The sequence below is a fragment of the Heteronotia binoei genome, chromosome 21 (genome assembly GCF_032191835.1).
Source record: "Heteronotia binoei isolate CCM8104 ecotype False Entrance Well chromosome 21, APGP_CSIRO_Hbin_v1, whole genome shotgun sequence".
Classification (NCBI taxonomy): Eukaryota; Metazoa; Chordata; class Lepidosauria; order Squamata; family Gekkonidae; genus Heteronotia; species Heteronotia binoei.
This window is the reverse complement of record NC_083243.1, coordinates 10,683,569-10,706,068: the sequence shown is the minus strand read 5'-3', so window position 1 is coordinate 10,706,068 and position 22,500 is coordinate 10,683,569. Positions and strand designations below refer to the sequence as shown.

The 22,500-nt window shown below is 48.5% G+C and overlaps 1 protein-coding gene across 1 annotated transcript; it reads right to left on the bottom strand.

Moving 5' to 3' along the window:
- Nucleotides 1–416: 416 nt before the first annotated feature.
- LOC132588989 (zinc finger protein 420-like) lies at nt 417–8,764 on the bottom strand. Its single transcript, XM_060261501.1, has 7 exons — nt 8,261–8,764; nt 5,056–5,170; nt 4,839–4,894; nt 4,521–4,647; nt 2,719–2,838; nt 913–2,367; nt 417–790 (listed from the first exon to the last, which is right to left on the bottom strand). The coding sequence occupies exons 1-7, from the start codon at nt 8,684–8,686 to the stop codon at nt 417–419; spliced, it is 2,673 nt and encodes an 890-aa protein (XP_060117484.1). The 5' UTR covers nt 8,687–8,764.
- Nucleotides 8,765–22,500: the final 13,736 nt, after the last annotated feature.

Sequence of the window (22,500 nt, the reverse complement as noted above, 5' to 3'; positions counted from 1 at the left end):
GTGATAGGCTAGGGGCAGGACCCACCCCATTGAATTGTTCAACATTGTAATCTTCTTACTCTCCATCCCCACATTTAAATGCTAAGGGGAGGGCATCACAGGCAAGACTTTTCTGTGGTAGTGCCTGAGTTCTTTAACTCTTTTTCCAGTAGAGTTGCCAACCTTCAGGAAGTGACATCATATCATGCTTCTGGCGGCGTGCACACACATAGGGGGGCCCACATAAATCTTGGGCCCCAGGCCCCCAAAGCCCTAGCTATGCCCCTGTTCTTAGATGCTGTCAAAGACCGCCATGCTGATTCTCTTTCCACACTCTGAGCATTCTTAAGGTTTTTAAGATGGCCACTCTGACGAAATCTCTTTTCACACTCTGAGCATTCAAAAAGTTTCTCCCTTGTGTGGGTTCTCTGATGGCTTTAAAGAATGCTACTGTGACTGACTCTCTTTCCACACTCTGAGCATTCAAAAGGTTTCTCCCTTGTGTGGGTTCTTTGATGACTTTGAAGATGGCCACTCTGACTGAATCTCTTTCCACACTCTGAGCATTCAAAAGGCTTCTCCCCTGTGTGGGTTCTCTGATGGTTTTGAAGAATGCTACTGTAACTGAATCTCTTTGCACACTCTGAGCATTCAAAAGGTTTATCCCTGGTGTGGGTTCTATGATGCCTTTGAAGACTGGCACTGTGACTGAATCTCTTTCCACACTCTGAACATTCAAAAGGTTTCTGCCCTGTGTGGGTTCTATGATGCCTTTGAAGACTGGCACTGCGACTGAATCTCTTTCCACACTCTGAGCATTCAAAAGGTTTCTCCCCTGTGAGGGCTTTGAAGATGGCCACTGTGACTGAATCTCTTAGCATGCAAAAGGTTTCTCCCCTGTGTGGGTTCTCTGATGGCTTTTAAAATGGCCACTGTGACTGAATCTCTTTCCACACTCTGAGCATTCAAAAGGTTTCTCCCTTGTGTGGGTTCTTTGATGACTTTGAAGATGGCCACTCTGACTGAATCTCTTTCCACACTCTGAGCATTCAAAAGGCTTCTCCCCTGTGTGGGTTCTCTGATGGTTTTGAAGAATGCTACTGTAACTGAATCTCTTTGCACACTCTGAGCATTCAAAAGGTTTATCCCTGGTGTGGGTTCTATGATGCCTTTGAAGACTGGCACTGTGACTGAATCTCTTTCCACACTCTGAACATTCAAAAGGTTTCTGCCCTGTGTGGGTTCTATGATGCCTTTGAAGACTGGCACTGCGACTGAATCTCTTTCCACACTCTGAGCATTCAAAAGGTTTCTCCCCTGTGTGGGTTCTCTGATGGCTTTGAAGACTGGCACTGTGACCGAATCTCTTTCCACACTCTGAGCATTCAAAAGGCTTCTCCCCTGTGTGGGTTCTCTGATGGCTTTGAAGACTGGCACTGTGACCGAATCTCTTTCCACACTCTGAGCATTCAAAAGGCTTCTCCCCTGTGTGGGTTCTCTGATGGCTTTGAAGACTGGCACTGTGACTGAATCTCTTTCCACACTCTGTGCATTCAAAAGGCTTCTCCCCTGTGTGGGTTCTCTGATGCCTTTGAAGACTGGCACTTTGACTGAATCTCTTTCCACACTCTGAGCATTCAAAAGGTTTATCCCTGGTGTGGGTTCTATGATGCCTTTGAAGACTGGCACTGTGACTGAATCTCTTTGCACACTCTGAGCATTCAAAAGGTTTCTCCCCGGTGTGGGTTCTCTGATGGCTTTGAAGACTGGCACTTTGACTGAATCTCTTTCCACACTCTGAGCATTCAAAAGGTTTCTCCCCTGTGTGGGTTCTCTGATGGCTTTTAAGATGGCCACTCTGACTGAATCTCTTTCCACACTCTGAGCATTCAAAAGGTTTCTCCCCTGTGTGGGTTCTCTGATGGCTTTGAAGAATCCTACGGCGAGTGAATCTCTTTTTACACTCTGAGCATTCAAAAGGTTTCTCCCCTATGTGGGTTCTCTGATGGCTTTGAAGAATGCTACGGCGAGTGAATCTCTTTTTACACTCTGAGCGTTCAAAAGGTTTCTCCCCTGTGTGGCTTTTTCTATGTTCTTGAAGATGGCCAAAGCGTTTCTCGCCTCTGTGGGTTCTTTGGTGCACAAGGAGCTCTGATCTACTTTTGAAATACTTTCCACATTGAATGGATGTACTTGCCTCCATTATTCTCTGATTTGGAAAATGTAAAATACGCCATCTTACATCTCTTTTCTCAACTATATGCCTGACTTTCATTCTCTTAGGTCTGCCTCGACTCCTGATGTTTTCTCTCAAGTCCTCATTCTTAACTCCTTCTGGCAACTGCTGATCAAGTTCATCACCCTCTTCATTCTTCTGATCATCCTCTGCTGGAATAAAGAGATCCCATTAATACCTGAGGGGGCAGGTACGATCCCAAAGCACCCATGTGACTTCAGGAAGAAAGGATTGATGGCCCTTTCACCTCCTCCAGCTTTCCTGGACATAACCCCCCCCCTACGTACCTAGGATATATTATATTTAAGGATCCCTCATCCCCTCAAGAGCCACAGCTTTTGCTCAGAAGGAACTCCTGACCCTCCACATCCCAGTTCCCAAAAGGCCTCCTTACCCAGCAGGCTGTAGGACTGTACCAAGTCAAATGTTGCTCAGAAGTGAATCAGAAATTTCCATGGCTATTCCTTGCCTGTTCTCTTGACATAACCGTGAAAGGTACTCACTGTCAGTAACCTCCTTTGGGAAGGAAACATGTTCTTGGGATCCTCCTGAGAAACCCTCCAGCCTTTCTTCAGATGCGAGACTCTTGTCTATCTCCACCAACGTCTCTCTTACACTTCGGTCTTCTTTGGCACACACACACACACACACACACACACACACACACACACACACACACACACGAGAGAGGGAGAGAGACATCATTCTTATATGGTGAAGGAAAGAAATTCAAGAGTAAAAATTCTTCTGGGAGGATGGAACCGTGGTCGAAATCATAGCCCATAATCCCAACTGGTACAAGTGGGACGGATCTATGAGGCAAAGCACCCCACTTCCCCGCAAGGCGTAACGGGATTCTTAAGCGGCCTGGTCTGCCTTGCAGGTGTTCATGATTTGACTCTCCCTGCAGGTAACATCCTTATCTCTTTCAAGGCCAGACTCAAGACCCTGGTAATTGGTTAACTGTTTTGATCCCGCTGTGTAATCAGGATGGAGGTGGGAGGTGAATGGTGCTACCAGCCTCTGGAAGATTCCGTCTTGGAGGACCCTTGATTGGCTCATTTGAGCCACCTGATCCTAGAGGGGTGGAAAGTATAATACCGGTATAGACCAGAGAGAGGCCATGCAGACTTTATGCTCATGCCATGCTGGTGCACTTGGATGTTTCTCGCTTTCTTCTGATGAACTGCACTATGTAGAGTAACTTAAGCATAAGCTGGAATGCTTATGCTGTAAGGAAAGGTACCACCTAATGCCAGACATTTCATAAACATAAGATAGTTTTTCTGTTGCTGAACTGGTTAAGTGTTTGGTGTAGTGGCTAACATAGGTGTAGTGGTTAAGTATGTGGACTCTGATCTGTGAGAACCGGGTTAGATTCCCCACTCCTCCACTTACACCTGCTGGAACGGCCTTGGGTTAGCCATAGTTCTTGCAGAGTTCTCTTTGAAAGGGCAGCTTCTGTGAGAGCTCTCTCAGCCCTAGCTACCTCACAGAGTGTATGTTGTGGAGGAAGACTATAAAGTATATTGTGAGCCGTTCTGAGACTCTGATTCAGAGAGAAGGGCAGGGTATAAATCCGATATCTTCTTGTTCTTCTGAGCTATAGATGTTTTGTTTTTACATCCTTCATAAATCTTTAGAACTGTAGATGACTTGTTTTTACATTCTGTATAAATCTTTATATAGTCCCTGCTTGACTTGTGTCCACTCTCCTTGTGAACCGACTGAACCGGGTGCTGTTCCGGTACAAAGACTAGTAACCCAGGGGGACCCAGGCTTGGGTTCTTAACAGGATCATTTCCAGATCTCAATTCAAGGGAATGTTTGTAATCCCATCGCGGGGAGCAGAGGGGGTGTTGTAAATTTTAGCAAGAGAGAAATGAGGATCTGGCCCCTCCCAGAGTCTTTCCGAACATCTCTGTCGTGAGCAGCCTGAGCTCTCCACAAAGTCCCCTGGGGAAGACTCAGGAGAAAGGGAGCCACACATGGCTGGCTCTGAGCCTGCAGAAGCCAGCAAATGGGCTGGTGAGCTGCAGGCTGCCCAACACTCAACACCAACAGCTGATTCAGAGCCACCCCCCCAACTCTGGGATTTGTGTGAGCACCTGGACATGTCTGGCTTGCCGGCCTGCGGCTGCTATATACCAGTCTCTCATCCCCACCTTTGCCTCTGGCCTCTGACCAGGATAACTTCTCTGGCTTCGGCAAAGGCCACAACACTGAACAAAGAGCTGGAAAGTCCTCAAAATGATGTAATGCTTTTCAAGTTCTAACTTCGGCACTCGTGGAAGATCTTCCTTACTCAGAGAGATGACGCTGCAATAGTTCTCCCGCATGACTTCCCTGTAGAGAGTTCTCTGGCCCGGATCCAGCAGGGCCCATTCTGCTGGAGTGAAACGGACAGACACCTCCTCAAATGAAAAGGGACGCTGAAAGAAAAAGCAGATTTAGTCCTCAGAGACTGCATACTGGAAGGGACTGGTCTAAAGGGTACAGGATGTATGGCTTGACTTGGGGACAGCCTCTCTCTCCTGGACCATTGTAGAAACCGCAGGAGCAAAAGCCCCCCCCCCAAGAAAGGAGGGGGGAACCCAGGCTGTTCCCTGTTTATTTCCCCTACCTGGCCTGTTTCCACACCCCCAAACACATGAGGACTCAACAGCATCTCTCCGCTACCTGTGGAAGAAGGAGAAAGAAGGAAGGAGAAAGAAGAAACAAGGAAGGGTGTCTGTCGTGACTTCCTATTCCATTGGCTGGTTTGTTCCCCTCTTCACACACTCCCTTCCCAGGAGGCTGAATCCTTGCCCTGCGTACACACAGGCAAAATGGGTCCTTACCACAGGAGAGGGCATCTTGGGCACCCTCCTGGGTCTGCGCCCTCTGCTCTCGTTCCAGGGAAGCTTCTTCCGCCTTGGGGAATGCTGCATCTCTCTCCACGGATGGTCCCCACACCTGGAACAGCAGCCAGAGAGAACAGAAAGAGATGGAATGGAAAAGAGAGTGAGCAACGTTTCCCGCCCCACTCCTGTACTCAGCTATATAGAATACAGGAAAATGCACTCCTCATACAATTCAACACCTTATATCACAGTGGACTTTATATGTTTTATACAACAGTAAATATGAAACTAGCAGACTTCAGAAGATGGTAGAAGACAGGAGGGCCTGGCATGACTTTGTCCATGGGGTCGCAAAGAGTCGGACTCGACTGCGACTGAACAACAACAACAAATATGAAACTATATGCAATGACTCCATCAATACAAAACGTTCAAGTCCTCTGTCCCAGAAGTAAGAACATAAGAGAAGCCATGTTGGATCAGGCCAATGGCCCATCCAGTCCAACACTCTGTGTCACACAGTGGCCAAAAAAAATACACACACACACACACACACATATATATATATATACACACACACACACACACTGTGGCTAATAGCCACTGATGGACCTCTGCTCCATATTTCTATCTAACCCCCTCTTGAAGCTGTCTATGCCTGTAGCCGCCACCACCTCCTGTGGCAGTGAATTCCACAGGTTACTCAGTCCATATCTCATTAAACTAGTCCACCCTAAAATACAAAAGTCCTTCAAACAGAGTGCTCAAGGAATTATTTAACGAGACAAAAAACTGTGGGAGACAATAAAACTCTTCAAAAGACGCTGAAGTCTCTTGCTCCTGGGGTCCTTTGCCCAACGATCGTTTCCACCAGAAGTAAGGTCTTTTTCAAGATTTCCTCCTCACCAAGAATTCGTACGGAACGGTAAAGTCTTCCACAGTTGCAAAAGTGGCCGCTTTGACCTACAATTTATGCATCTGACAAGCCCAAGCTGCTCTTGAAAGTTTTGTATTAACAGAGTAATTGCATATAGCTACATATTTACTGTTGCACAAAACATACAAAGTTCACTGTGATGTTTGATACTGAATTGTATGAGGAGTGCATTTTCCTGTCTTTTCTATAGCTGTGCGCTGTTTTAACACAGGAGCCCATTTTTCCTGTTGTTTGCCGATCCTGGACTTTGCACCCTTCCATCTGCACCTGGTGAGACATCCGGGGGGATAAGAAATTCCCTAGTAGAAGAGGCTGCCGAAGGAGGCCGTTCACTTCCCATACGGAGAATTAACACTTGGGGAAATAGAACAATTTATATCTTGCTTGACTCCAGTAAGTATTATATCTTTCAAAAGAAGAAATGCATTTTTTTGCCTCCGTCTTCACTGTGGAAGATGAGAACTTTGCCCGCTCCAGAACCACTAATTTTGGAAGGGGTATTGAAAGACCTGAGTCAGATTGAGGTGACAAAAGAGGAGGTCCTACAACTGATAGATGAATTAAAAACTAATAAGTCACCAGGTCCGGATGGCATACATCCGAGAGTTCTGAAAGAACTCAAAGTTGAACTTGCGGATCTTCTAACAAAAATCTGTAATCTTTCATTGAAATCTGCCTCCGTTCCTGAGGACTGGAAGGTAGCAAATGTCACCCCCATCTTTAAAAAGGGTTCCAGAGGAGATCCGGGAAACTACAAGCCAGTCAGTCTGACTTCAATACCGGGAAAGTTGGTAGAAAGCATTATCAAGGACAGAATGAGTAGGCACATTGATGAACACAGGTTATTGAGGAAGACTCAGCATGGGTTCTGTAAGGGAAGATCTTGCCTCACTAACCTGTTACATTTCTTTGAGGGGGTGAACAAACATGTGGACAAAGGAGACCCGATAGATGTTGTTTAACTTCACTTCCAGAAAGCTTTTGATAAAGTTCCTCATCAAAGGCTCCTTAGAAAGCTTGAGAGTCATGGAGTAAAAGGACAAGTCCTCTTGTGGATCAAAAACTGGCTGAGTAATAGGAAGCAGAGAGTGAGTATAAAAGGGCAGTCTTTGCAGTGGAGGACAGTAAGCAGTGGGGTGCCGCAGGGCTCGGTATTGGGTCCCATGCTCTTTAACTTGTTCATAAATGATATAGAGTTGGGAGTGAGCAGTGAAGTGGCCAAGTTTGCGGATGACACTAAATTGTTCAGGGTGGTGAGAACCAGAGAGGATTGTGAGGAACTCCAAAGGGTTCTGTTGAGGCTGGGTGAGTGGGCGTCAACGTGGCAGATGAGGTTCAATGTGGCCACGTGCAAAGTAATGCACATTGGGGCCAAGAATCCCAGCCACAAATACAAGTTGATGGGGTGTGAACTGGCAGAGACTGACCAAGAAAGAGATCTTGGGGTCGTGGTAGATAACTCACTGAAAATGTCAAGACAGTGTGCATTTGCAATAAAAAAGGCCAACACCATGCTGGGAATTATTAGGAAGGGAATTGAAAACAAATCAGCCAGTATCATAACGCCCCTGTATAAATCGATGGTGCGGTCTCATTTGGAGTACTGTGTGCAGTTCTGGTCGCCGCACCTCAAAAAGGATATTATAGCATTGGAGAAAGTCCAGAGAAGGGCAACTAGAATGATTAAAGGGCTGGAGCACTTTCCCTATGAAGAAAGGTTGAAACGCTTGGGGCTCTTTAGCTTGAAGAAACGTCGACTGCAGGGTGACATGATAGAGGTTTACAAGATAATGCATGGGATGGAGAAAGTAGAGAAAGAAGTCCTTTTCTCCCTTTCTCACAATACAAGAACTCGTGGGCATTCGATGAAATTGCTGAGCAGACAGGTTAAAACGGATAAAAGGAAGTACTTCTTCACCCAGAGGGTGATTAATGTGTGGAATTCACTGCCACAGGAGGTAGTGGCGGCCACAAGCATAGCCACCTTCAAGAGGGGGTTAGATAAAAATATGGAGCAGAGGTCCATCAGTTGCTATTGGCCACAGTTTGTTTGTGTGTGTGTATATATATATATATATATATATATATTGGCCACTGTGTGACACAGCGTGTTGGACTGGATGGGCCATTGGCCTGATCTAACATGGCTTCTCTTATGTTCTTATGTTTCTTATGTTCACGTGGACAAATATCTCTCAGGGCAACTTCAGGATCAGGTCAGGGAATGTGATTTGAATGGGACATACCTGGAGGGAACCCCCTCACCTGCTCTAACGGCCTCTCCTCCTCGGCCTGACTCAGCAGGAAGCCTTCAGCCAAGGCCACCGCCTGGCAGCTGCTCTCTGGCCGACATTCTCTCACCCAGCGTTGCACTTCCAGGGGCAGGATGGCGAGGAACTGCTCCAGGACCACCACGTCCAGGATCTCCTTTTTGGAGCGCCTCTCTGGCTTCAGCCAGCGGTTGCTGAGTCGATGGAGCTGGCTGCAAACCTCTCGGGGCCCATCCGCCTCTCGGTAGAGGAACTGCCGGAAGCGTTGGCAATGCACGTCTGAGATAGGCATGACCTGGAAAGACATAACTGGCACAGTGTTTTCCTGTAATTCAGCAGCACCACTCCCAGCTTGGGTGCGACGGGGGCCTCTGCTCGATATCGTGCCACCTCCAAGTTCTCCTGGGTGCTGCTCTTCCATCTCCTTCGCCTGCTCTTGGGTCACCTCCAACTGGGTAAAGATACCTTGAGTCACTCAGCTATGAAGACAGACTTCTTTCTAGAGGGAAGGAGAGACAGAGACTGTAAGGTTATCACAAGGAGAACATTTGAGAATCGCCTTGGCAGGTCAGCTCAACAGGGTTTGCTGTGGCTTGCAGACCAGGTTTCATATCTTTTTGCTATATTACATACCAAGCGATTTTAGATATACCTCCAGGGTTCTTTGGGAAAGTTGGCCATCTCTGTTTGGCTCTAACAAAGTTAAAAACTTAGCCACTCATTACATGGGTTCAGTCTGGCAAGGGGCTAATTCTTAAGGGGAGCTGGACCCCAAAACGACCACAGGGACTGGTGACCTCTTCAATAGACCTAAAGTGTTAGGTAAGAAGAACAACACCTCCAAAAACAATGGAGGTCCCTCTTTGAACTGTGGGGTTCACTTGATTAGATCCTGGATTTTGGGGAGCCTGAAAACCAACTCCTCATGGCTTTCGTCACCACTAGAAGAACATAACAACATAAGAGAAGCCCTGTTGGATCAGGCCAATGGCCCCTCCAGTCCAACACTCTGTGTCACACAGTGGCAAAAAAACCAGGTGCCATCAGGAGGTCCATAAGAACATAAGAGAAGCTATGTTGGATCAGGCCAATGGCCCCTCCAGTCCAACTGTGTCACACAGTGGCAAAAAAACCAGGTGCCATCAGGAGGTCCATAAAAACATAAGAGAAGCCATGATGAATTAGGCCAGTGGCCCATCCAGTCCAACACTCTGTGTCACATAAGAACATAAGAGAAGCCATGTTGGATCAGGCCAATGAACCATACAGTCCAACACTCTGTGTCACACAGTGGTCAAAAAAAGCAGGCACCATCAGGAGGTCCATAAGTGGGACCAGGACACCAGAAGCCCTCCCACTGTGCCTCCTCCCCCCCCAATCACCAAGAATACAGAGTATCACTGCCCCAGACACAGAGTTCCAACAATAAGCTGTGGCTAATAGCCACTGATGGACCTCTGCTCCATGTTTATCCAACCTCGTAGCTGGCTATGCTTGCAGCCGCCACCATCTCCTGTGGCAATGAATTCCATGTGTTAGTCACCCTTTGGTGAAGAAGTACTTCCTTTTATCAGTTCTAAACCGACTGCTCAGCAATTTCATTGAATGTCCACAAATTCTTGTATTGTGAGAAAGGGAGAAAAGTACTTCTTTCTCTACCTTCTCTATCCCATGTGTAATCTTGCAAACCTCTATCATGTCACCCCTCAGTCGACGTTTCTCCAAGCTAAAGAACCCCAAGCATTTTTACCTTTCTTCATAGGGGAAGGGTTCCAATCTTGTAATAATCCTAGTTGCCCTTTTCTGCACTTTTTCCAATGCTATAATATCTCTTTTGAGGTGAGGGTGCCAGAATTTTACACAATATTCCAAATGAGACCGCACTATCAATTTATACAGGGGCATTATGATACTGGCTGATTTGTTTTCAATTCCCTTCCTAATAATTCCCAGCATGGCGTTGGCCTTTTTTATTGCAATCACACACTGTCTTGACATTTTCAGTGAGTTATCTACCACAACCCCAAGATCTCTCTGTTGTTCAGTCTCTGCCAGTTCACAACCCATCAACTTGTATTTGTATGTGGGATTCTTGGCCCCAATGTGCATTACTTTACACTTGGCCACACTGAACCTCATCTGCCACGTTGACGCCCACTCACCCAGCCTCAACAGATCCCTTTGGAGTGCCTCAGAATCCTCTCTGGTTCTCATCACCCTGAACAATTTAGTGTCATCGGTAAACTTGGCCACTTCACTTCTTACTCCCAACTCCAAATCATTAATGATTTGACAATGAGGATCCTGTGAATTTAGGGGGAGGTATTTGTGAGTTTCCTGCATTGTGCAGGGGGTTGGACTAGATGACCCTGGAGGTCCCTTCCAACTCTACGATTCTATCATTCTAAGTTTCCACAGGCTTCCTCGGGAGGTGGTCGTCTCTCCTTCCTTGGAGGGTTTTAAACAGAGGATAAATGGCCATCTAGCAGCAATGAGAATCCTGTGAATTTAGAGGGAGGTCTGAGTCTCCTGCCTTGCGCAGGGGGTTGGACTAGATGACCCTGGAGGTCTCTTTCAGTTCTATGACTGTTAAGAGCAGTTCCTCAGTGGAACAGGCTTCCTTGGGAGGTGGTGGGCTCTGCTTCCTTGGAGGTTTTTCAACAGAAGCTAGATGGCCATCTGACAGCAATAAGGATCCTGTGAATTTAGGGGGAGGTATTTGGGAATTTCCTGCCTTGTGCAGGGGGGTGGACTAGATGACCCTGGAGATCCCTTCCAACTCTAGGATTCTATGAATTGGTCTCCATAGGGAATAATGGAGCACCCAGCAGACATTTTCTGCCCCCCCCCCCCCCGTTTTCTGATGAGCCTGAAGGGGGGGTTGGCTCCAAACTGGGGGATCCCCTGCCCCCACCTGGAGATTGGCAACCGTAACCTGGGAGGGTGCTCCTAAGTTCAGCCCACCACAGTCCACTCACTCAGCTTCCCGGAGAAAACTGAATTCCCTCCCCCAGCAACAAAGCCTTATATGCTCTCTCCCATGGCCCCACCCCCTTGGATGGTGATTGGGCTTTCCTTTCCCTCCACTCTCACCCCAGTCCAATCACAGGGCTCAGAGGTTGCCTGGGAAACGCAGGCCTCTTGCAAACTTTATACCAGGCCTCAGAGGCCTTCTGGAGGGTTGTAGGCCTCACTGAGTCTTTCACCTTTCAGGTTGTCTAAATCTCCAGTTGGGGGCAGGAGATTCCCTGGTTTGGAGGCCCTCCCTCCCTTCAGGGTTAGCAGAAAGCGGGGAGGGGGCACTCCATTATTCCCTATGGAGACTGGTTCCCATAGGGTATAAAGGAGACTCAATCTGTGGGTATCTGGGGTTTGGGGAGGGCTCCTGTTTTTTGAGGTAGAGGCACCAGATTTTCAGCATAGGTGCATTTCCTCAAAAGCCCCCCTCCCCCCAAGTTTCAAAAAGATTGGACCAGGGGGTCCAATTCTATGAGCTCCCAAAGAAGGTGCCCCTCTCCTTCATTATTCTAAACAGAGGGCAGGCATTTAAAAGGAATACGGTCCCTTGAAATGAGATGGCCAGAACTTCCTTTGGAGTTGAATTGTGCTGGCCACACCCTTGCTCCTGGCTCCTCCCCCAAAGTCTCCTGGCTCCACCCCCAAAGTCCCCAGATATTTCCTGAGTTCTGGTATTCATGTCCTGCAGTTCTCAACTATGTGGCTCTTACATTAAGCAAGTTTGGCCACCCCTGCTATGCATGGTAGGACAGACCACAGTCCCTAATAATTTTCCCAAGTTTACCTTGTGAATCGTTTATTACAGTGTGACTCTACTGCCTGCATAGAAAAAGCCTTCTGGAATAATTCAGCTTTACAGTTTGCAGACCTCCCAAATGCTGTATTGTAAACTGCTATATGCTTCCTAGCAGAACAGACTCTGAGTCCAGTGGCACTTTTAAGATCAACAGAGTTTTATTCAGGGTAACCTAGCTTGTTACTCCTGTTTATCTGTGAAAACAGGTTTGGACGATCGCCTGAAGTTTATGGAATCATAGAGTTAGAAGTGGCCGCAGAGCCCATCTAGTCCAAGCCCCTACTCAATGCAGGGTCAGCCTACAGCAGGGGAGGCCAAACTGAGCTCAGGAGCCCCCACGCGGCTCTTTCACACACGCATTGTGTGGCTCTTGAGGCCCCCATCATTGACTGGCTTAGAGAAGGCATTTGTCTATAGAAATCACTTCTCCAAGACAAGCCAGTTGGTAGCTTGGACAGTGCTTGCAAAATGAAAGTTGTTTTCTTTCCCCCTCCCCCTCCCATCTATTGGCCTTCCTTCCTTCCTTGGGGCTCTCAAACATCTGACGTTTATTCTGTGTGGCTCTTATCTTAAGCCAGTTTGTCCACCCCTGGCCTGTGTCCAGCCGCTGCTTGAAGATTGCCAGCGAGGGGGAACGCAGCGCGTCCCTTGGGAGCTGATTCCACCACTAAATGACTCTTCCTGTACAAAAAGTTGTTCCTGATATCCAGCTCTGTACCTTCCCATTTTTAATTGAAACCCATGAGTGTGAGTCCTCTCCTCCGCTGCCAGCAAAAACAGCTCCCTGCCCCCCTCTAAGGCAGTGGTCCGCAAACTTCTTGGTACCGGGGACCAGCACCAGGGCCGGCCCGCCCACCGCGGCTCCAGGACCGGCAGGGTGGGGGCACCAAATTCCCCCCCCATCCCCTGCGGTGCTGTGCAGTCTTCCCGCCCCCCTCCCACAGTGCCCTACCCCCCTCCCTCAGCAGAACAGAATCAAAACTGGGCCTTACCAGTTTCGATGGGGCCAGCGCACCATCTAACACCTTGAAGTACGTGCGAGAGAATGCTTCTCCCCCCTCACTTCTGGTTCCAGGAAGAAGGGGGTGGGGAGAAGCATTTTATCGCACGTACTTGTTAGATGTGTTAGATGGCGTGCTTCATAGAAACATAGAGTTGGAAGGGACCTCTAGGGTCATCTAGTCAAACCCCTTGCACAATGCAGAAGACTCACAAATACCTCCCCCTAAATTCACAGGATCTTCATTGCTGTCAGATGGCCATCTAGGGTCTGTTTAAAAACCTCCAGGGAAAGAGAGCCCACCACCTCCCGAGGAGGAAGCCTGTTCCACTGAGGAACCACTCTTTAACAGTCATAGAATTGGAAGAGACCTCTAGGGTCATCTAGTCCAACCCCCTGCACAATGCAGAAGACTCACAAACACCTCCCCCTAAATTCACAGGATCCTCATTGCTGTCAGATGGCCATCTAGCCTCTGTTGAAAACCCTCCAAGGAAAGAGAGCCCACCACCTCCCGAGGAAGCCTGTTCCACTGAGGAACCGCTGTAACAGTCAGGAAGTTCTTCCTAATGTTGAGCCGGAAACTCTTCTGATTTAATTTCAACCCACTGGTTCTGGTCGTACCTTCTGGGGCCACAGAAAACAATTCCACACCATCTGCTAGAGAGGGTGTGGCCAACGGTAGCTCTCCAGATGTTTTTTGCCTACAACACCCATCAACCCCAGTCAGCATGGTCAATGGCTGGGTCTGATGGGAATTTAGGCAAAAAACTTCTAGAAAGCTACTGTTGGCCACCCCTGCTCTAGATGACAGCCCTTCAAGTACTTGAAGATGGTGATTCTGTCACCTTTCAGCTGCCTCCTCTTCAGGCTAAACATCCCCAGCTCCTTCAACCTTTCCTCATAGGACTTGGTCTCCAGACCGCTCACCATCTTCGTCGCCCTCCTCTGGACCCGCTCCAGCTTGTCTCTATCCTTCTTAAAATGTGGTGCCCAAAACTGAACACAAGACTCCAGGTAGGGTTGCCAAGTCCAATTCAAGAAATATCTGGGGACTTTGGGGGTGGAGCCAGGAGACATTGGGGCGGAGCCAGGAGCCAGGGTGTGACAAGCATAATTGAGGGTATTTTAACCTGGAGGGTATTTTGAGGTGATCCACTAGATGCTATGCTGCAAATTGGGTACCTGTAGCTCAAAAGAACTGCCCCCAAGAGTCCCAGATAACCACAGCTCAGTTCTCCATCATACCTTATGGGAATCGATCTCCCTAGGAAACAATGGAGTACCCAGAAGACATTTCCTCCCCGCCCCCGCTTTCTGACGACCCTGAAGTGGGAGGAGGGCTCAGGTAATATGTCCTAGACACAGTGGTCTGCCCTCACCTACATGGTCCAGGATAGTCTGATTCTATCAGATCTCCGAAGCTAAGCAGGGTTGGCACTAGATACTACTTGGATGTCTTCTAGGAGCTCCATTATTCCCTATGGAGACCGATTCCCATTGGATATAATGCTGAATTGATCTGCAGGTATCTGGGGCTCGGGGGGGGGGCTGTTTTTTGAGGTAGAATCACCAAATTTGCAGCATAGCATCTGGTGCCTCTCTTCAAAACACCCCTCAAGTTTAAAAAGGATTGGACCAGAAGGCGCCCCTATCCATTATTTCCAGTGGAAAGAAGGCATTTAAAAGGTGTGTGGTCCCTTTAAACATGACGGCCAGAACTCCCTTTGGAGTTCAATTATGTCTGTCACAATCTCGCTCTTGCCTCCACCCCCAAAGTCTCCAGATATTTCTTGAATTTAACTTGGCAACCCTATCTGGAAAATATTCCAAATTTATAAAAGGCATATTTTAAAAGCACAGCTGTTAAGTTTTGGTTGAAACATAGGTTTCCACAATATTATTTCTAAAGTAAGTCAGCCAGCAAGGATATGCTGGTTCTCCTGTACAGAGGAAATGGAAAAGCCTTATGATTACTAATGATCCCAAATCATTGACCTATACAAAAATTGAATCCATAGGAAGAAAAAATCCATAAAGCTGGATAGGATTATATTATTTCCTTTTACATAAGTATCTTTTTGATATTAGTTAGTTAGATAATATTTGATATTAGTTCAAAAGGTACAATATTTAATTCCCTTTTTGTTCACATCATGCATGATATAAAAACATTAAACTACAATATAGGCTATTTAAACTTTTAAAAAATATGAACATTAAATAGATTACATTATTAAGGATAACAAACTCATTGCTGAGTTAGAATGTCGTACCTGTTGCTTAAAAAATCCAAAAGCATACATTGTAAGTTTCTTCCTGCGGCTAAGTGGAGTCTGAGTCGTTCCCTTCCTTGTCTGGTGCAGGTACAGCTGGGTTGAACACCCCAGTGCCAGAAAGCCAGGTGTTCTTTTTGGTAGCCTGCCACCTACTCCATGTTGAAGAGAGCACAGGACAAATTTCTGGGGTGTAGGAAGTGGAGGCAGCAGCAGCAGCAGCAGCCTAAACTTTCATTGCTGTTGAGGTGGGGAGAGGGGCTGTGCCTAGCTCAGGTTCACCTCTGGGAAAAGCTCATAGGGCAGCTGCTTCCTGCCCTGGGCTTCACTTGACTACCTTTTTCTGCCCCCAAGATCTGGGACGCAGTGGGGTTAAGAGTAGTGGGACTCTTAATCTGGAGAACTGGATTTGATTCCCCACTCCTCCTCCTCAGGAATTCTGAACCTAGCTCAGGTTCACCTCTGGGAAAAGCTCATAGGGCAGCTGCTTCCTGCCCTGGGCTTCACTTGACTACCTTTTTCTGCCCCCAAGATCTGGGACGCAGTAGTGGTTAAGAGTAGTGGGACTCTTAATCTGGAGAACTGGATTTGATTCCCCACTCCTCCTCCTCAGGAATTCTGACCTTGGGCCAGTCACAGTTCTCTCAGAACTCTCTCAGTCCCACCTACCTAACAAGGTGCCTCTTGTGGGCAGAGGAAGGGAAAGGCAATTGTAAGCCACTGAAACTCCTGAGGGTAGAAAAAAGCAGGGTATAAAACCCAACTTTCCTTTTTCTTCTCAGGGAGGCTTGGGTGGGGAATGGAGGCAAAGCAAGGAAGTAGGTACCTAGACTTCTATCCCACTTAAGGCACTGAACCCACCTGGGGCAGACAGAGTTCTAGTCTGCAAAAAAGTGCATGGATTTTGTGAGGAAATAACCCCTCTGTCACACACGTGGTTGCCAGGGCACCTGGAGAAGTGAGCTTGCATCCGCCTGGCCAGTGAATGCGAGTAGAACTATCCAGGAACTACATAGGACTCTTGTGTACCCACCACCAAGTATACCAGTGCTTGAGACAGGCACAGAGTGTCTGCAGATGCACACAGACGTTTCCCCGCTACCGCATGGAGTCTGCCATGGCGAGGAGGAGGCTACGCCGCCACGGAACTGTCCAGGCGAATGGTGTTGAGCACTAAGCACGGAAGCCACTGTGTTTCGTTAACCCCACATGTAGCCATCTTCCTGCCTGGCTGGGCTCCATTCCTTCTGAGTGGGAACCTCACGTACACACCTTGAGTCATTCCTAGCCCGCAAGCAACCCATCTAGTCTATGAATGGATTAATGGCTCAACCATTGATCTTGATTGCCAAGTAATATCCTGAGCAACAGTTCTCACCCAGGAGATGGTGAGAAAGAGGAAGAATCTCTCCTGACACCCCCAAGCCCTTTTGTCTACACCGGAATACCTAGGCGCATATCTGACCCCCTATTGTCACCTTCCCAGTCAATCCCCTTTCATCTCAACCACCCAGCCATTTCCATGCTAATACCACTGGAGCCGCCCCAGGCCCTGTCGCAACTTGGAAGTTTCCAGGATGCCCAGGATGAAGGTGATGTTCATTGGTTGAAGCATACACCCAATCAGGTGTCACCATGGACTCACCATTGGTCCAGCCGATGTCCAGCCTTCTTGGTCATCAGCGGAACCTCCCATTACCACTCCCAGTCACCTCCCATTCCCTCAGGACTAAGGTGACCGTATATAACCCGTGGACTAGCTACCCACAGGTGTGCTCTCTATTCAGCAACCCCCTTATCCCGCTGTATAGATCCATCCCCGACTCCTGATCAGTTTCGGGTCCATTCCCCCTTTCCCTCATTCGTCGCCATCGGAGTCTTCCTTGGAGTCTGCGAGAGGTAGTATCACCCTGTATGTCCATCCGTTTATGTTCCCCTATCGATCTCTCTATATTCCTTTAGACCTGTGTGAATGTGTGATTGTTTTTGTACCTTGTGTGAAGGAACTATTTTTTCCAAATAAATTACAATTGATTTTACTCCAGTTTATTGAGCATTGACTATCTGAATGGTTGAGCCCGGTATACACAGATAACAAAGATTCCGATTGGGCCAGCTGTCTCTCAATCTAATTCCCCAATCTCATTTTGAGAGCAGTTTCCCTAACAATTTCCTCCCCTCTGCACTACAGAGGCAAGCAAAACAGAACAAATTATGTTTTGGTTGTTTTGTGAACTCTTAAGGGAAAAGAGTTAATTGTGCAAAACCAAGGATTCCTGCTTTCCTGATAGAGTAAAGGTAAAGGTAGTTCCCTGTGCAAGCACCAGTCATTTCCGACTCGGGGGTAACATCACATCACGATGTTTTCACGGCAGTCTTTTTACAGGGTGGTTTGCCATTGCCTCCCCCCAGTCATCTACACTTTCCCCCCAGCAAGCTAGTGGTTACTCATTTTACTGACCTCAGAAGAATGGAATGCTGAGTCAACCTTGAGCTAGCTACCTGAATCCAGCTTCTGCCAGGATTGAACTCAGGTCGTGAGCAGAGAGTTTGGACTGCAGTACTGCAGCTTTACCACTCTGTGCCACAGGGCTGCTCTTTTCCCGATTTACCTCCCCCCCTTTTTATGTCTGTTTCCCCCAAATACCTCTCTCTTCCCCTCCCCCCCCAGAACTGTTTTGTAGCCTGTACTGTTTTCTATCTCTAACAGTCTAGAGTTTTCCAGCAGAATCCTATTGCTCATTTTTTTCTGTGCTTTTGATTAAAAGTCATATGATCCATCAACTAAGACATCATCCCTAAGGGAACACAGGGGCTTGGACCCTCCAGAATCTGTTGTTCCAGTTTAGGGTTGCCAAGTCCAATTCAAGAAATATCTGGGGACGTTGGGGGTGGGGCCAGGAGACTTTGGGGGTGGGGCCAGGAGACATGGGGGTGGAGCCAGGAGCAAGGGTGTGACAAGCATAATTGAACTCCAAGAGAGTTCTGGCCATCACATTTAAAGGGACGGCACACCTTTTCAATGCCTTCCTTCCATAGGAAATAATGAATAGGGGCACCTTCTTTTGGGGCTCATAGAATTGGACCCCCTGGCCCAATCCTTTTGAAACTTGGGAGGTATTTTGGGGAGAGGCACTAGATGCTATACTGAAAATTTGGCACCTCTACCTCAAAAAACAGCCCCCCCCCCCCAGAGCCCCCAATACCCACAGATCAATTCCCCATCATTCCCTATGGGACTCGTTCATGGAGGTGCATAATGGCTTTGGGGGCGGGGCTTCCCCCGCCGGCCAGCTGGCTGGGGGAGGGGGGAAACCTGTAAAACCAGGGGATCCCCCGCTGGGCCCTGGGGATTGGGAAGCCTATTCCAGTTCCTAGTCCCACAGCGGTCAGAAAGGACACCATTTTCTGAACTTCAGTTTACAGTAAACCCCAACAGCCTCCAGCCCCTCCACTTGCATTAACTGGATCTTATTTATTGCATCCCGAGCCTTATAAGCGATTGAAAGCCTTGTGGCTCAAAGGGCCAGAGTCCAGCAGTACCTTAAAGACTAACACGATTTGGGGCAGGGGGGGAGCTTCCTGGAGTTACTGCAGGAACTTCTTCAAATATAAACAAAGGAATACTATGATGAATGGCTGCTCAACGGTATGTAAAACAATATATGCTTCAAGTGATATAGAGCTGTATTTAATGGAGCATAATTTCATTATGCGATTTCCCCATCTGCAGTGGTATATCCAGCTCAGAAACCTTTGGGAGAGCTCTAGCAGGGACAGAGAAAGAGGAAGGTCTGTGCAGCTCCCTGCCCGCTTCCTGGCTAACCCGTGTTCGAGGCCTCGTAATGTGTGAAACGATTCTCCGAGGCCAGTGATGTCACGAGAGAAAGGGGGGAATCATTCCGGGGCGGCTGTGCAATGGTTAAAGCGAGAGAGCTCAGCTTTTTCCTAGAGGGGCGTGGGAATTTGGGGAATAGGGAGGCGCTGAGGGGAGGAAGTGGCGGCTTCCTCTTTTTCTCCTCTAGAATTGGGAAGCTGCACTTTGGATTTCTCAGCAGAGGACGCCGGGATGGTGCCAGCACTTGGGGAGGGGGAAGCAAAGTGAGTTTAAAAGGGGGGAGCTTCAGGATGGGGGAAAGGCAAAGGAAAAATGGGTTGCGGGTGGAAAAGAGGAAACCCTTCCCTAGTGGGGTGACAAGATGCAACAGAGGGTAGGGACGCCCTGTACCTTTGGGCGTGTTGGGGGGTGAGGGAGAACAGATCATTTCTTACCGTATGACAATTTGGTTGAAAACTCCCACCCCTCCCTTGTGCCTTGTTGCAGGAACTGAGCTCAGCTGCTCTGTTTTTGCGGATTTCTAGTTGGTGTGGCTCCTTATTGCCAGATATGGGGAGCGCCTGCCTTAGTTTCAGAGTGGCAGCTTTATCCCCGGGTTACCTGAGTTAGCAGGGGGACGGGGTTAGGCCGCTTTAAAATGGGATTAGGCGAATTTGGGATGGAGCTAGGGTTGCCAAGGCCGGGGATCCCTGGGCGGCCTGGGCTGCTGCGCCGGCGGCGGGCCCAGCCACCCAGGCAGCAGGGGAGCGGGGCGGGGGCCAGGCCGGGGATCCCTGGGGGCAGATGGGGGGAAGGGAAGGCCACACTTACTTTAGTCTAGGGAATCTTTTTTGTCTTCTTCTCCTCTCTCTCTTTCTTCTTCTTCTCTCTCTCTCTCTTTCTCTCTCTCGCTCTCTGCAATGGGCAAGGACAGCAGATCGAGCACCTCGTCTGCTGCCCAGCCCAGAGTAGAAAGGGAAAGTATTAGAAGGAGCGCGGGAAGCGGGGGTGGGCAGCCACGTCCCATGGACCAATGGTGAGGGCCCCTAGCTGCCTGCCACACCCCCAGACCACTTCAAGACTGCTCCCTAGTGGCTGGGCAGGCTGCCAGCTAACGTGGAGCCCTCACCATTGGATCCATTTTAGCTAAACCGGGACTTTTAATGGTCCCGGGATAGCTAAGCCGGGAGGCGGGAATTTGGGCACGGGGGAGGGACTTTCCCGGGTGCCTGGGACGGTCTGGCCACCCTACCCTCCAGGGTTTTGGAGCTGAAAACAGGATGGGAAGCATTTTAATTTGTGTCCAGGACTGCGAGGGTTAAGGGGACAAAGCTGTTTGCTAGAGAGGCAAAGTAAGCAGGGGAGAAGAAGGTAAAGGAGATTGCGAGCCACTCCGAGACTCTAAGATTCAGAGTGGAGGGCAGGATACCAATCCAATATCCAAGAAAGGAAGAGCTTCAGATTTTGCAGTCAGATGCAGAGAAAGCTACCTGTAAGTACCTAAGTCATTAGGGGGTGGGCGAGGAATAAGGTATTAGATCTTGGAAAAGATCTTGGAAAAGAATAAGGTATTAGATCTTGGAAAAGATCTAAGGTATTAGATCTTGGAAAAGAGCAGCCAGTTTGGTGTCATGGTTAAGCCTGCGGACTCTTATCCGGGAGAACCGGGTTTGATTCCCCACTCCTCCACTTGCAGCTGCTGGAATGGCCTTGGGTCAGCCATAGCTCTGGCGGAGCTTGTCCTTGGAAGGGCAGCTGCTGTGAGAGCCCTCTCCAGCCCCACCTACCTCACAGGGTGTCTGTTGTGGTGGAAGAAGATATAGGAGATTGTAAGCCTCTCTGAGTCTCTGATTCAGAGAGAAGGATGAGGTGTAAATCTTCGGTAGTCTTCTTCTTCTTTTCCTCCTGTATGTAAATTAGGGGGGGTGGGCGGGGGGAGGGGCGTGATCAATATCTTTAAGTACAAGGAAATTTAATGTATGAAGCTGGCGTTCAATAAGTGGTCATTTTAATTCTGCAAAAAAAAGGTGCTGCTACGAAGATGCTGTGAATTTAGGGGGAGGTGTTTGTGAGTTTCCTGCATTGTGCAGGAGGTTGGACTAGATGACCCTAGAGGGTCCTTCCAACGCTATGATTCGAAGTTGTGGGGTTCTCAAGTCTGCAGTGGCAAATTCCTGAACAATCCGGGAGGGCGGGATGTAGCTTGGGGAGGCAGCTGATTGGAGTATAACAACGCAGAGCCCACCCTCCAAAGCAGGCTGGGTTTTTTTTGGGGGGGGGGGTATTTGAACTCAGATGCTCAGTTATAACTCCAGGATATCTCCAGGACCTACCAGGAGGATAGCAACCCTTTTAGGCATCAGTTTTGCTCCAGTGTAACTGGGGTTGGTGGGTGGAATAATCAATATCTTTAAGCAGAAGGAAAAGTAGTGTATGAAGCAGAGCTCTGTTGCTTGTTATTTTAGTTCTGTGGGGGGAAGCAATGAACCTTGGGCCACTACACGTGTTTGTGGCTCCAGAAGGTAGGACTAGAACCAACAGGTTGAAATTAAATCAGAATAGTTTTCCAGATCAACATTAGGAAGAACTCCTTGACAGTCAGAGCGATTCCTCAGTGCAACAGGCTTCCTAGGGAGGCGATGGGCTCTCCTTCCTTGGAGATTTTTCAACAGAGGCTAGAGGGCCATCTGACAGCAGTGAAGATCCTGTGAATTTAGGGGGAGGTGTTTGTGAGTTTAGAGCTGTTCCTCAGTGCAACAGGCTTCCTTGGGAGGTGGTGGGCTCTCCTTCCTTGGAGGTTTTGAAACAGAGGCTAGAGGGCCATCTGACAGCAATGAAGATCCTGTGAATTTAGGGGGAGGTGTTTGGGAGTTTAGAGCAGTTCCTCAGTGGACAGGCTTCCTCAAGAGGTGGTGGGCTCTCCTTCCTTGAAGGTTTTTCAACAGAGGCTAGAGGGCCATCTGACAGCAATGAAGATCCTGTGAATTTAGGGGGAGGAATCTGTGAGTTTAGAGCGGTTCCTCAGTGGAACAGGCTTCCTCGGGAGGTGGTGGGCTCTCCTTCCTTGGAGGCATTTCAACAGAGGGTAGAGGGCCATCTGACAGCAATGAAGATCCTGTGAATGTAGGGGGAGGTGTTTGTGAGTTTAGAGCGGTTCCTCAGTGGAACAGGCTTCCTCGGGGGTGGGTGGGCTCTCCTTCCTAGGAGGTTTTTCAACAGAGGCTAGAGGGCCATCTGACAGCAGTGAAGATCCTGTGAATTTAGGGGGAGGTGTCTGTGAGTTTAGAGCGGTTCCTCAGTGGAACAGGCTTCCTCGGGAGTTGGTGGG